Here is a 16,616-nt window from a genome sequence, read left to right as displayed (position 1 = left end):
ATTACTTTAGAAGGATATTCGTTCACATATTGTTTCCAATCATTCTTTGGTCAGCATTTATGCCCAGTTGTTTTGTAATGGATCCAAAATTATCCTCCAGAATTTATTTCCAGTTATCTTTTGCCTGTAGGCAAAACTACATTTCCAAAGTTATGTGCCAATAAATAAAATTATCTGTATTTTTCATTCTATTTTTATTCCACTTAAATCATCCTTTAAATTACAATAAAAAGTCACTCCCTAAGTTAATTATCTATTGTTGTATAATAAATTAATCCAAAGCCTAGAGGCTTAAGCAATAAGCATTTATTATCCACACAGTTGCTATGGATCAAGAAGGAACTTGGAAATAGGTTGGCTAGGTAGTTATAATTCAGAATCTCTCATGAGATGCAGTCAAGATATTGACCAGAGTTTTAATCATCTGAAGGTTTGACTGGGGCTGGAGGATGCATTCCAAGATGGTACATTCATATGGCTAGCAAATTAGTGCTGGCTATGAGGAGAAGTCTCAGTTCCTTACCGCATGGACCTCTCCACAAGACTTCTCCAGACTGAGTGATCCCTAAGAAAGAACAAGGTGTGAACTGCAACGTCTTTTATTACCTAGCCTCAGAAGTCACACATCTTTACTTCACTTTTTCTCTGTGCTGATGGAACACAGGCCAGCCATGATTCAGTATGTGAGGGGACTCTACAAAGACATGCATACCAGGAGGTGGGGATTCATGGTGAGGTGAAGTGGTGAGGATCATTGAGGGTTATTTGAATACTATACGTCCATATTTAATTTTTTTGCACCACAACAAAACCAATTGCATAAAATAAACTGTATTCCTATCTTAGTTGTGAAGTTTGAGATTTTTCATGGACCATCTCAGAGCCCTTTCTTTATATTCTATGCACATAGTAGTAATCCTTCCAGCCACTCATTTGATACATCCTAATTCTAACTCAGTAAAAGGCATCTGTCTAGACATATAGTTCTTTTTTTTTTTTAATTTTTTTTTCAACGTTTATTTATTTGGGACAGAGAGAGACAGAGCATGAACGGGGGAGGGGCAGAGAGAGAGGGAGACACAGAATCGGAAACAGGTTCCAGGCTCTGAGCCATCAGCCCAGAGCCCGACGCGGGGCTCGAACTCACAGACCGCGAGATCGTGACCTGGCTGAAGTCGGACGCTTAACCGACTGCGCCACCCAGGCGCCCCTAGACATATAGTTCTTAACTTTCACTGGCTTTTAGACTTCTTTGAGGATCTCAATGTCCAAGGATCAATACCCTCCAAAATGTATATACCCATAAGTACACTACTTTACATACAACTTCAAGAGTTTTATGGACTCCCAGAGCTAAGAAAAGAAACTCAAACCTGAAAGCTACATACACAGTGTTTTTAGCTAGCTGCCAAATATAAATGCCACAGCTAATGTTCAATAATAAGGGCTGGCTAACCATCTATGTAAGTCAAAATAACAAAGCACTTTTATGTGAAGTATCAAATTCATCTTTAGTTTCACAACTGTATTATTCTTGATTGACCTGGTAAACTGTTCATACTTTATGGTGGGATTTCTTAAGTTTGGGTTACACTTAACAGATGCTTCAGGCTAATATTAAGCATTAACTTTAATGTACATATACACAAGAGAATGACTCTCACTAATATGTCATAATGTCACCAAAAACTGTCCAGCCCTGGTTTTAAACATTACTCACTACCAAACAAGGTTACATTAATGGTGAATGCTGCTCAGAATTCCAGCCAGGTATGGGAAAAGGTGGTTTCTAGGTATAAAAGCAGACAGAAGTTCATCACAAGAACTAGAGCCCTTACTATCCCAAACTATAATTTTTTGCAGACATGTATCATATACTGAACAATGCAAACCACAGGTTCTTCAAGTTTATAGAACTGTAGTAAGCTAGCTAAGTTCCTCTTAACCAATTTCTTCAAATTAGTGTCTCAGAGCTTGGTGCTGTTTATATAAAAAGATGAGTATTATTTCTCTCTACACAGTTAATCTCAGCAGAATCAGCAGTGATAGTTGCTAAAAGCAGACCTACTAAATCAGAATCTGGTATGAGTTTAGTAAGGGGTAGGGGGCATGAAGGGTGGCATTGGGGAAGGTAGTCCATGCACACTAACAGATTCACTAAGTCAGTGGTTTGCAAAAATGTGGTCCTAGGGCCAGCAGCACCAGCAGCACCTGGAAACTTGTGAGAAATGCAGATTCTCTGGGCCACTTGGTCTCTGAGTTTCTGATCCACTGAGTCAGGAGCTCAGGGGATGACATCCAGAACTTTGAGTTTTAACAGGCCCTCTAGATGATTCTGATGCTCACTCGACCTTGAACACCACTGCACTTAAGGATTCCTTGCTCCTCAATATAATCTGAGATTTATTATCTCCAGGTTTGCTGAACAGTTATGTCTCAATAAAACAAAATTCACAGGTTTCTTTTTCTATTTCCATCTTCTACAACCAGGGCCTGTGGATGGATGTAGGATGCAAGTCCTCAAAGGAGGAAGGATAGGTGGGAGAGAGACTAGTTTTAATACAGATTAATGGAGGTACATGATCCTCCCCTTAAAAAAAAGAAAAAAGGAAGAAACAAACACTCCCACAAAATAAGAAAGAGCCTAGAAAGAAATATCCCTAAAAAGATCTTGACTGTGCTAATGCTTATCCTTTAATGTCTTTTAAATTATTTAATAATATAATTTTCAGGAAGTTTGTTTAGTGTTAATGTCTGTGTTCCCTTTGTGGCCTATGAACCTCTGGCTATGAAAAGGTGTGTTTGAAATGGACATTTCTGGGACACCACAAGAACCTTTCAGATGACATGTGAGCATGGGTTATGACGACTTTGGAAAACAGTACAGTCAATACTTGTTGTCTTAATTTTCTGACATAAGTGAAAACAGATGCTTGGAATGAATGGCCGATTAAGAACAAGTGTTATATAATGCAATTCAGCTGACAAGTTTAGGGGATTATAAAACTAAATTGCGTTCTTTGTAAAGAGCTGAGAAAGGCACCTGAAAGTATTTGAAAAAGCATTGACATGTTGATGAAATATTGTGAAAGTGAGATTTCTTGCCAAGAGTATATGGAGAAGGAATTTTGACTAACCAGGACTATGAAGGATTGTTACCTCTTTAAGTGATTCAAGAATATTTTTAATTAGTCTTTCTGGTGATTGAGTTGTAATATCAACATTTAAACTTTGAGTTACTATTTCTAAAACAAGGTAATAAAAATAATCACTTGTTCCAGTGAAAGACTGTAAAGACTTTTTAACTAGATTGTTCCACATAAGAGCAAAATGCTACACCAGAGTAATACCAGTATGTTGATCAATCAAAAATCAGTGGTGCATCATGCCAAGTTTAACCCATTTCTAGGCCTTTCATCTATTTCATATTTATTGGTTTTCAATTTGTAGCTCAAGGAGAACCAGCACAATAATGCAGCATGGCACACGTGTGTAAGCACACACCCTTGAATCTGGAAACCTAATTTTACATACATATTTTTTTCACTAGTCATTATTACTGTAGGTCATCGTTGAAAAAGTCTAAAATCCAGTAGAACATATAAAGTTTCCATGGCAGAGATGGTGGATGTCTTCCAAGCACAAGGGTAAAAACTTGAAAAAGACATGAAAGCGAAAAAGAGGAGGCTGTAAAGAGTGAGAGAAAAATTTGAAAGTCATCTGTTGAGTATAGCAAAGCAAAGGGGAGCCAGAGAAACAGAGATCAAAGAGGGAGACTGGCACATTGAAATTGTATTAATGGTATTAAATGCCTGCTACTGTGATCCAGTGGCCAATTCAAGGATCACATTTCATAGGGGACACTTAACCCAGGAACTCAGTTTCATGGAAACATTGGTTACCAATGAAATGGAGAGAAACATGGCATTTGAACTTAAGATCCAACTCAATGAGCCCCTGAAAAACAGCAAAGTTTTGTGCAAGTTCTTCAAAATATCAAACTCCAGCAACTACAATGGAACAAAAATTCAGAATAAATAGAAAAGTGACCTTACAAAATACCACTGTGCTATCTGGCTTTTATCAGGCTTATGTTGTTGCCATAATTCAAGGGATGTAATAACTTATGCCATGTTCAAAACCATTTAACAATGAACTGTGGTGTTAATATACAGTTATATTTTGTTCAATCTGATATGCACAAAGCTTATCAGATGAATGTAAATTTGTGCTTCTTGCAAACTTGCTGATGCCAAGATAACTAAGTGGGAAACCATGATATTTTCAGTCAAGTGGAACATTTAGCATGACATAGAAATACCCACTGCTGACTTGAAAAAATTATGAAGTGTGCATTTTTTTCCAAAGGGTGATTCCTGATGTATCTGAACAGATAAGGAGTCAGTTGTGAGGTGAAAATGAGGGGCCAAAGTGGCCTGCAGAAGAGACTGAGGGTGGAAGCCAGTACAATGTTCTGAGGACTCCTCTGGTGTTGACAGAAGGGAGAAAGAGGAAAGGAGGGAAGTAGGAGGAAAAGAGGGGAGAGAAGAAGGATAAAAGGAAAGGAATATCAGGAACAAAAAGAGCGGGCAAGAAAAAAAGTCTCAGCAGTTGGCTGATCAGACCAACACAGTACCTGAGAGTTGGCTAGACAGTCAGTAGCAGACATCCAGGGGGAGTTCAAGTCACATAGAACTGAATCCCAAGGGTATGTAGAGATACAATTGACCAAGGACCACAACTTGTGCTCCCAAATCTTTCACAATAACTTAAATCTGCTCTGAGCACGACCTTCCAACCTCCTTCAGAGAACTGGACAAAGGAACAGGAGCAGGATGCTGATGGCAAGATTTATGCTTAAAAATCCACAGTGCTGTGGTTCTTCTACTCAGTCTCTGTGTCACTGTGAGGCCAACCCACTACAAGCCCAGGCTCAGGAAACTGATTTCCAGCAATGGAGCACTCTTGTAGCTCAGCATATTTTCAGGAAGGGTCCAGGAGACTAGAGCATCTAGGAGATCTTCTAGACCTCTAGCTGCCATGGCAGGTAGAGAATTTTCAAAAATGCATCTGGTCTTTACATACCCTCTTATTTAGTTTAAGAAAGTTACTAACAAAAAAATCCGTTAAAGTCACCCTACTATTATTTATTAGTGGAAGCTAAAAAGAGAACTGTTATTTTTATGATTCCCTTTTTTCAGGGAAGCAGATCTGATTTCAGTGAGGTCAGGTCACTTGCTCAGACTCACATTCACTCCTGCACTTTGCCCACTGGCCCCCATTGCTATTTTCCAATATTGACCATTTCAATGCACGATGAAACTACAGACTAAACCTCAAAGGAAGAACATGGCCAGTGCCATTTTCCCTCCAATTCTGGGAAAAATATGAGTAATTAGGTAATTATTCTGTGACAATAGCATCATTGGGGTGTTTGAAGAGGCTGAGCCAGCAGAGGGAAGGAGGGGTTCTTCTTCCAATCATCTGATCCCTTGTCCTACACGTACTAGCTGGAGAGGCTTTAACTCCATCTGGGAAAGTGAAAGGAGAAGCAGCCTCTGTCATGTATCCCCTGCTGGCATATCTGTAACAGGGCTGAATTCCAGAGTTCTCTGCCAGCATGACTTTGGCAGCTGCCCCAAACTCCTCCTTCTGCTGCTCTCAGAAAAGGAAGGCCTGTTAGGTCTTGCACGCCCACACACACGTGCGCACAGTGGACTCTCAGCAGGGCCCTTGGAGAACCAGAATGTTTTCTTATCAGTTAACAGAATGGAAAAAATCAACGAATGGCATTTAAGGAAAAAGGAAATCTGAAACTCCATTTGGGCATCTTGTCAGAAGCAAAGTATCCCAAGCTTTGTTACCAAGGGTTTATTCTCCACTCAAAGAGGAGAGACCTTTCCTTTTATTGGAAATTCAGTGATTACATTTTAAAGATGTTTCAGATTATAAGCCATCCTATGGGCTCACAAATTATCCTTAACATAAAACAGAAGGATGGTAAGCTGGAATGTATGTGGTAAATGTGCACAATTAAAGGAACCATGTCCAAAGGTGATTTATATAACTTGGACCTTCTGAATAGGGAATTCACTGAACATTTGCTTAACTCCTATATTTTGCATTAGCTGGGATTATAGGGTACTTTGTTTTTCTTAATATATTACATTAATTTATTTTTTTCTTCTTTATGTGTATCACTTAAAGCTAGTGCATGGCAACACAATGGAATAGCTTAACTCCTAAAAATTTTGTATGTTAACTAAGGATAAAGAATTAAGACACCAACAGTTTCATCTAAAAGAAAATTACATTTCTGTGGCCAAATAGTTTTAAATACAACTCTCTCAAATTCCTTGAAGGCAGGAAATGTCCTACTCATCTTTATAATCCTACTATTGCTTTTTTCAATGATAATTAAATGACAGAGTAAATAAATTTAAGTTCAGTCCTGAAAAACACAATCAGCCATAGTTTCTCAGATCTAGCTTCTGATATTTTGTGAAAATAGGATTAGCACTTATGTTCTAACACCAAAAGCAAATGTTAATCTCAATTTTAAACATTTCCTTATTCTATGTAGTCTGATAAGGGAGCCTCAAAAATTTTCCAAATAAGGCTTTAAAATTCTAGAACAAAGCAGAAAAAAATCATCTTTGAATTGATTTTAAAACTTAAATAGCAAAAGAGTGTGTTTCCAACTTTTAAATTTTACTCTGCATACATCTAGAAAGATTTATCAAGCACTTACACATACAAATTTTCAAAACTGTAAATCAGTAGTTCTCAACTCTGATCATACTGGAACCACCTGAGAAAATTTTAAAACTCTCCCACCCCAGACCAATCAAATTATAACTGAGTAGGGAAGCAGAATAGTACTGATACTTTTGAAAACTCTCTAGTTACTCTAATGGGCAGTGAGGGTTACAGCTATCAGAATAGATGTAATAGTATTTGTACTCAGAGCTAAACTTACTTTAAAAGAAAACATTGAATTGTTATATCATCCGTGAAGCTTGAACTGGACCTCAACTTTATGCAAAATTAACTTCTAACCTGACTAGCAGGTGCTTGGAGTAGGTTGAGTTGATCTGGTTTTCTAATGCATAGACTTTAGTAGTACACTCTGTGACTAGAGAACAATAATGAGCCTTCTATGAAGGTATCACATCTTCTACTTCCTTTTCAAGATTCCTCAGGGAGGAACATTAGCTGACTTCATAGCTTGCTACACCAAAAGAGCCTAAAAACCTCAGGCTAGCTTTAAGGCTCCTAAATTTCTATCAAAATCACTAGGAATACAAGTCAGGATTTTGTTAGATCAGAGAAACTTACAACACACTCTAAAATTCTCACTGTGAAAGGTTCTTGGTAGAGACCCAAACTAACATGAGCAGCAAGCAGAGTAAGCCCTGATTCAGCCTTCCTGTCCACAGGACTTCAGCAAAGTATACTGAGACCAGGAGGTTTACCCTTCTTACCATGGACCTCTTAGGCCTTTAGGACAATCCCAACACAAGAAGAGACTGTGGGATAGAGAAAAAAGCCACACAGGGTATTCTAGTATTAAACATTCTATGAGGTTCTGGATACCATGTTAAGAATATATCCTATGTACAACCTAAATTGTGTGTTTTGATTCCTAGAACATATGGAAGAATTGTTTTATTAACAGCAAAAAGGATCAGAAAAAGCTCCTTTTGTTCATCCAGTAGTCTCCATCACATGCACCAACACAAATACACTTTCTTCCTCCAAACACAAACTTAACTCAACTTTATAACAACTCCTCCATTCACTGATGTTTCAGAAGCACATTTTATGGGAACTGTGTCATCAACTCAATAGGGGTTACTTTCTTAATATTTGTACATTTTGTTAAAGAAAATTTTTGCTCTGTCTTATGTTTTCTCTTTTTGGGTGAGAGATGGTGACATCTAAGTCTTAAAATGAAAATCAGGGTTTCTATTTGGGGAGAGTTTACTTTCCATATCCCTCTACATGGGATTGACCACATTTGGTGTGCCACAGAGGAAATCAGCAAAGGAATCTAGGCATTGACTGTATTCTTGCACACATAAAATTGTGCCCTAAATATGTACCTTAAGTCTTTGCACTCTTAACATGTTTATCTCAATTCTCAGGAATTTCCTAGAATTGACCCTAACCATGGAGGGAGACAAATTGGCAGTTTGCCTAATGGGGACCTTCCACTAAAGGCTGAATTCTATGGAAAGTAGATTGGTGTTAATACTCAAACCAGTATATTCTCTGGAGTTAGATCTGCTATATTCATAGTTCCAATATATCATTTACTAGCTGTATGATTCTAGTAGCCATTGACCATTTTGTAGTGGGTAGGCTCTAAGATAACTCCCAATACCCCTATCTCCTGATATTAACTCCCTTGTATAATCACCTTATGTGACAGGGCCTGTGAGTTGTTTCTAACCAATAGAATGTGAAAAAGGTCATAGGCTTTCACTTCCATGATTAGGCTGCATAAAATTAAAATTTTTATCTTGCCTGCAAATTAATCTGGGTTTGGACACTTTGATGAAGCAAGGAGACATAATAGAAACGCTCATGTGGCAAAGAATTGAGGTGACCTCTGGTCAATTGCCAGCATTCCTCAAGGAACTGAATTCTACCAACAACCACAAAAACTTGGAAGTGGACCTTTCCCCAGTCAAGCCTTCAGATGAGACCCTATCCCTGCCCAACTCTCTGTTGCAACCCGTGAAAGACAGTGAAGAGAGGCCCCAAATAAGACAGACTCAGTCTTGTAACCCACAGCAATTTTGAAATAATAAATATGTGTTATTTTAAGCTGATGATTTTGTGGCCATTTGTTGTGCATCAATAGTTAACTAAAAAACTAGGGGTGCCTGGGTGGCTCAGTCAGTTGAGCGTCCAAAGTTCACTCAGGTCATGATCTCATGGTTCATGAGTTCCAGCACTGTGTCTCTCTCTCAAAATAAATAAACATAAAAAAATATTTTAAATAGTTAACTAGCAAACTCTTCAGGCTTAGTTCCTCATCTGTGAAATATGAAAAATAATAACATATCTTCATAGGCGTGAGGATAAAATGAGATAATTTATGCTAAACACAGCATTAAACATCATGCCTGCTATGGAGTAATATGGTTAATTGTTTTCATATTTTTAAATGTCATTTTAACAGAATGTATGTAGTGAAACCATTCATATTCTATTTATGTTATAAATATTTATGTTATGTTCCTTCTTTAGCTGATACTATTTATTTTTACATTTTTATTTTACTATTATAATATCTTTCACTTTAGATTATTCTATTTATTTTTTAATTTTACATTTATTCTTAGATCACTTTTATAAGTTCATATATTACGTACAACATTCTCTCTTATACCTACTTTTACAATGGCAAGCAAGAAACAAGCAAAAGGAAAATCTTTCTGAAGATAGTGACCCAGATAGAACAGTGGGTCTCATCCCCTGAATGATCCTTTCTTTATTAGATACCTCGCTTTTGTCTTAAAGAAACCTTCTGCCAACTCACATTTAACCGACAAAAACATTTTAGCTGTCTTTTCTATGAGACAGTGTAGATAAAGTCTCTTATTCTCAGTTGTTTCCCTGTGAAAGAGAGAGGCTGAAATTCCTTACCATTCCATATCTCATAGTCTGATATAGTAGTCTATAAAACTGAAAAAAAGTAGCAAATATATAGTTAACACAGGAGAACTTAATTTTTAAACCTTAGGTTTTATACATGATAGTCTTAGCACCAAAAAATTATATTTAATCAATTCCTAATATAGGGTTATTTTATAACAAGGATTGGATCTCATTTTTACCTAATAGATGTTCAATAAACACAAACAAATCAATAAAACTGCCAAGAAACTTTGGAGCTGACAAAGATACTAAAATAATTCTCCCATAGTTTTCAAACTTTTTTGTTTCCTTTTAGCAGAGGAGCCATGCACTGGCACCTGGGGGTTTCCTAGGGTCTGGCCATGCAGCTTCCTCTGTTGCCAAGGCCCCTCAACTCCCAGCCATCCTCTTCCTTGCACCAACTTGTATTTGTCTTCCAGGCCTCTACTTAAGTACTTTATCCTCTCCTAATTCTTGATCCCTTCTGGCTGGGGTGGGTCCTCTGGCTGTTCTCAAAGCTCCATGTGCTTTACCTAAAGTGGAGGATAATCTCACTCTATTGTAATTATCCCTTTATATCCCGGTTTCCTCCGTTACCTGGTCAGCTCCTTAAAGACAGGTGCCATGCTGTGTGTTCCTAGCCTCAGTGCTCTGCATACACATGGAATATAATTTGTTACTTAAATAGATTAGTATATCTTCACATAAAGCAGGGAACTGATATTACACGGAAATTAAGGATATATATATTCTTTTGCCACTTTCTGTCTGTGTGACTTTGGGCAAATCGCTTAAATGCTCTTGGCACAATTTTATGCTCTGTAAAATAGGAATAGTAAAATACCTGCTATATAGGGGAGCTTTGAGGATTGAGATTTTCCACATTAAAAATATTTAGCCTTAAATTACCACAGGCAATATGAGCTCAAAAAATGTTACCTATAAGTTATTAATAACTGTGACAGTTATTGTTATTTTTACCATCTGCCCCTGTTTTATGCCCTTGGAATCAGTGATTTCTATCTACTATGTCAGGTAAGAACCTGAGGCAAAGAGCCAGCTGCCTCTTCCCTCTGCTACATGCCAAGAGTCGCACCCAAGAGCCTTATGCCTTCAGGCTATCTGATTACACTAGTATCTTCGATGTTCCTCTGTGATTTTCCTCACATGTGCCTCAGGACTGATAGAGTTCTCTAGAAATAGTAGGCTTTGCCTCCTGACAGATTACAATCTTCCATACACAGGAGTTTCTGCAGAGAGCTCCCATTATAAGCTTTCGTTGGCTCCCTTCACAACATATTGTTCTCTGTGGTTTTTATCCTAGCCTGGTATGCAGCAGGGGAAGAAAAGGTCTGTGGTGCCAAGAATAAAGATTCCAAGAGGTAGCTGGAGCACAGGGGCTTTCAGAGGTGTCAAATAATGTGGTGATTCTTCTCAGGGTCTGTATGTTACGGTTTAATTCTCTTCCTGAGAAACAAGCTCAAGGGATCTCTCCAGGAAGCTCTGTAAGGCCTTACCAATCCCCAGAGAAAGCTGATCCTAAGGCAAAGGTGCAGATTTCCATAAAGAACAGCAATGTTTGACCTTGACAATCAAACATCCATTGGGGTTGGCCATGGTCAGCCTAGAGCGCAGGAGAGGTTTTCTCTCATTGTCTGTAGAGCAACACTTAACTCTCTTGCCCCACCTTTCTGCCAAAAACGTGCCACCTAAATTTACTGCCCTCCAAGAATTTGTCTGACAGTTTGGGCACAAGATCACCAATTATGGTATACCTATTTTTTAAAATATTGATCCACTTTTCTATGACCATTTAACATGATATCTCGTCTCATTTAATCCTAAAACACTATGAGATAGTTACCATTATTCCCCTTTTACAGATGACAAAACCGGGCTTAGCAAAGGCAAACGATTTGCCAAAACACATTAAGTTGTAGAGAGAAGAGATCCATTAATAATAGTCTTTAACTTTAAGCTTTTGAAAAATAAGAAGGACTCTTCCAATATCTTATTTTCTGTAACCAAGTATGTGGTTACATACTTGTATGCATACTAAGTATGCAAATAGGTATAAGACAAGGAACAAATGTATCTTATTTTAAAAATAATTTCTTTTTCCTATAAATTCCCAACTATACATATCTATCTATATCTATATATATATATCTATATATAGATATGTATATATAGATATATATACATAAATATACATATATACACACATATATATATCACTTATATATAGAAAGATATATATATATACATATATATAATGTATAATGTGTGTGTGTGTGTATGTGTATGTACAGAGGATACGTTCTTGGGAAAACGTGAATATTAAGATAATGGTTATGATATTTACAGGAAAAAAATTTATTCAAGTGAAGGGTAGCATTCACACACACTGCACAATGTAACTCCTAAGGTTTGGAGCAGAGAAGCCTGCTTACCAGGCAGGAAACAGGGTAGAACATGCCTTTCAAGTCAGAAGTCCAAGATCCAGTCCTGGTCCTGTTATGGATGGGGGAAAGTCACAAACCCTCCCACCTTTGAGTGTTTTCATTTGTAAAGTAAATAATTAAGCTAGGGCAGTGGCTCCCAAATATTGACCTTTGATGAAATTTTCCTTAGTTTATGGTGAAAAGAGAAAAATAAAAACAACACTCTTATTTGTATAAATTTCATTTATTTTATAAATCTGTTAAAATGGTTGCTTTTATGAACACTGGGGATTTTGGTTCCTCTTGGAAATCCTCAAGTATGTCTTCTATAATGGAACCTTGATGTTAAAAATATATATGTATTTTTACTGGCCCATAAATTTAAAGGTCTGGGAACCACTCAATTAACCACACTAATGTCCTCTCTAGCTTCAAAACTCTATCCTCTTCTTAAATCACAAATGACATATAACTAGCTCTAAAGTAGGAAGGAAGAAAAGAAAACCTTTTTATCCCCACCTTGTTCTTGTTTAGCTCAGCATTTCCCCAAATGTGTCCTCTGTGAGACAAGCCCCTATCAAGATACCATAGCTATTTCACTAGAAAAATGGACTCTTTTTTAGTCAAATGAGTTTGAGAAACAATGGGTTAAAGATGTTGGGCAGGTTCCTTTACCGAGTAATTTTCAGAATGGGTGAAATGCTCACATCTGTTGTGACTCCCCAAAAGAAGACAAAGCGGGAAGGCTCCTTAAGTTATTGGTGGAGAGCAGATGCCTGCCCAACCCCCCTTTTGAGGACAATACACCTATTTCTGAACACAGTTTGAGAAAAGTGACTTCACCTAACCGAAAGTTCCTCAGTGGCTTTTATGATAAGCAAAGAAACAAGGAGACGTGCCAGTTATTTTGTAAGAAAATTATTTTTAACAATTTCTCAACAATTACCAACACTACAGATATTTCTTAAAATTACAAAGGAAACCTGGATAAAAATTCTTCAGATTCAGTGCAAGGAAGAGACAAAAGTCTTGTGGACTTTTAGGTCAACATTTCTTTTTTTTTTTTTTTTTTTTAACTATAACAAATAAAGGAAAACTGTGTCAAGAGATTTGTATCCAGTGATTGCAACATGATAATTAAAGCATTTGGAATTTGCCGAAGTCTGCAGTAACAAAATTATGGCTATCATCCCTACACAGTGAATAGGAGATAAAATAAAACCATCTGTAGGTATTGAGCCTGAGAAAACCCCAGACTTCTCTCAAATGATGTGTCCTTGTTAAATATTTCAGCAGGAAGAACAATTCATTCTAAATGCTTCTGCCTCAAAATTGATGTACTTAAACGTTTTTACAATGATCAAGGAACAACATTCTTGATAGAAGCAAAAGATCTAACAGTATGTGTTTTTATTTTTATTTTTTTTTAGTTTTGCATAATTATCTATCTGTTCAGAGTTGAGAAGGTTTACTTAGCCTTTTTTATTGCTTTTTACATCACCCTGTGAAATATCAACGGCCCAACCCTTCAGCCTTCACATTCTGGATTCAAGTTTCACTTACCACACTGAAGAGAGAACAGTTTTCACTTGGGACAGGATGATTTGGGAACACACTACCCAGAGGGAGGACCTGGGAAGGATCTTTTGGACATTCTGACACTAACACCCTCTCTCTCTGACCCTAGGTTTTGGACAAGACATTACCCCCAATATTTTCCGTCATAACCGTATAGTAAGTTCCAGCCTGTTTTTCATAGTCCTGCTGACTACAACAGTCTGCAGCCATAAAAAGCCTTCCCTGACCTAGAGTTGGCTGAGAAAGCGCCTCTGCAAAGGAACAAAAAAAGTACATGCAACGTCTACGTTCAAAGATAGGAGAGAGGCAAGCTCTTCTTTTGGTGCTGATGGGCTCAAAAGATTGTTTTTAGGGTCTAAATTTAGAAATTTCCATTTTCTTTTGATGGCATTTATAAACAAAATACCAACACTAAAATGAGAGCAATTTAGCCAGGAAAAGGGGGAGTGTCCCATCCAGCAGATCAAACCCTCTTGCAAACTCCCCTGGAGAGAAGTGCCTACAAATTAGCACATGACCCTACTTTGGTGTGACCTGCCTGGAGTCCCTCAAACCCCAGATTAGCAAGCAAGTACGTGTGAGGTTTACACCATTCAAAGTTTCAGAATTAGCTTCTTTTAAACCTAAAGCCAGAACTCATTTAGTCTCTGGGAAGGGGAATGAAAACACCAAACAACTCTTTTTAACAGACTAGAAAACCCATCCACATATGATTCAGTATACAAACACCGTAGTTTGAATCCATAGCATTCAAGCTACTGTGAACGTCTGTTAAACCTAATAAGAAGTTGGTCTTCATTTTTTGCATTCAAGAGATCCAGTTGAAAAATAAATAACAGAGGGGAAAAGAAGTAAAAGTTTAAGCAACTCCTTCACGCATATGAACTCTGACTCCACGGAATAACTGTATTCCCCCCGACCTGGCAAAGTAGATCACATTTAATATCGACATTTAAAAACTAGTATCTCTTAAAAATTATTTTTAAAACACAAAACATCAGAGCTACTTGCCTTTTGGCAATTTCTGTGCATTTCCCAGGGCTAGTGCAATACTTCCACAGAGAAGTAGACACCCCAAGCTGGAGAGCATGTTGCATTTGCCACCTCGCACGGGGAGTAATGCTGGTGGGTGTCCTGCAGCCCTGAAGCTGCATTTAAGCGGACTGTCTCCCAGTGACAGAGGCGGGCGGCCGCACTTAGCTGTGCTGTGGGCTTACTCACAGGGGGTGGAGACAAAATGACATCACACCCTTTCCCACACACACCAAAAAAAAAAAAAAAAAAAAAAGGCACAACAGCAAAAACATAGCATCACATTTCTCTCTGTTAGGTTGTAACTGTCTCTCCTCTCTGTGAGAGAAAAACTTGAAATTTTGGTCAGTCTATATTTGTGAGAGAAATAGTATTTAGGCAATTCTTAACCATTTGATGAACTACTTTTAAAAATCCAGAGAAGGCATGCCCAAAACCACTGGAACAAAAGAAAAACCTTATTAGGAAGGAAACTGTTTTTAATTATCTGGTAAAACAATCCAATTCTTCTTTTAAATGGGAGTAAACTCCTAAAAGTACACTTTGAACCATCCTGAAGTTCCAATATTATGAGAAAATATTAAGAGTAAGTCAGTGATTACATAGCAATTCATCATACATAACACATATGTACATATAAATGTATATCACACAGAAACATACACATGCATATATTCTAGAGATATGGATGCAGAAATGGAGAAATCACATTACTAATCGATCCCCAGCTCTGGGCCACACTCTAGATTAGTGTCCTTACCTATATCATTGCATTTTAACCATCACAGTGGTTATACAGGAGAAACACTGTTATTCCCATTTACCAGTGAGAAAAACTAAGGCTTAGTCTCCTGACCGAGCCTGTGTATTCTCATGGTTAATCATTTGGGTAGGCTCTGGAACAGAACTGACTGCAGTCTAAATTTGGATCTATGTGCCTTTGAGCAAATTTCTCCATCTATATCTCATCAACATTGCATAAATTCAAGGGCTTGCTCCTTGCAAGTCATTGACCCAATCAATTCACATATATTAAGACTTTATACCTCAAAATAACCTAGCAAGCAGACATTATCATCCCCCATTTTCCAGATGGAGAAACAGGGCGTCGAGAGGCTAAGAGAAAGGCCTGAGGTCATAGTGCTTGTCTACATTAGAGCTGGCATTTTATTAATTTTTTTTAACGTTTATTTTTGAGACAGAGAGAGACAGAGCACAAACAGGGGAGGGGCAGAGAGAGAGGGAGACACAGAATCTGAAACAGGCTCCAGGCTCTGAGCTGTCAGCACAGAGCCCGACACGAGGCTCGAACTCACGGACCGTGAGATCATGACCTGAGCCGAAGTCGGCCGCTTAACCGACCAAGCCACCCAGGCACCCCTAGAGCTGGCATTTTAATGTGGCAATTTAACTCTAGAATTTCCAGTCTTTTGTTTGTTTGTTTTTATTTTAATTTAATTTAATTTTTTTTGAGAGAGAGAGAGAGAGCAGGGGAGAGGGGCAGAGGGAGAGAGAGAGAGAGAGAGAGAGAGAGAGAATCTCAAGTGGTTCCACACTCAGCGCACAGCCTGACACAGACTTGATTCCATGACCCTGGGATCGTGACCCAAGCTGAAATCAAGAGTCAGATGCTCAATCTACTGAGCCACCCACCCACTCTTAATTGCTAAACTTTAAATTCTAAACTAGAAATGATAGTACCAATTTCATAAATTTGCTAGCAGGATGTTTGGACAGGACTAACCATAGCACCTGGCACACAGAAAACATTTAATAAAGGAAAGCCATGGAAAACAACAATAGGGACCATAATAAATCCTCCAATTAAGAAGGACTATGGTTCTAATTGCACTTGTCTACCACTAAAGCCCATGTATGTCCTCTATCCCCTCTACATCTTCTGCCCCAAATATA

At 38.0% G+C, this 16,616-nt stretch overlaps 1 protein-coding gene across 1 annotated transcript in view; it reads right to left on the bottom strand.

Moving 5' to 3' along the window:
* The window catches only part of ABI3BP (ABI family member 3 binding protein), a 263,744-nt gene extending 248,984 nt beyond the window's left edge, over positions 1–14,760 (bottom strand). The window contains exon 1 of the mRNA XM_047100450.1: positions 14,682–14,760. Coding sequence (XP_046956406.1) covers positions 14,682–14,760 — 79 coding nt within the window. The remainder of the gene's footprint in view (positions 1–14,681) is intronic.
* Positions 14,761–16,616: the final 1,856 nt, after the last annotated feature.

This window comes from Lynx rufus, unplaced genomic scaffold, assembly GCF_022079265.1.
Source record: "Lynx rufus isolate CCGP_SWC_20201006 ecotype Redwood Valley unplaced genomic scaffold, mLynRuf1.p SCAF_5, whole genome shotgun sequence".
Classification (NCBI taxonomy): domain Eukaryota; kingdom Metazoa; phylum Chordata; class Mammalia; order Carnivora; family Felidae; genus Lynx; species Lynx rufus.
Note: the sequence above shows the minus strand (reverse complement) of the source record. Positions and strands in the feature narration are given on the sequence as shown.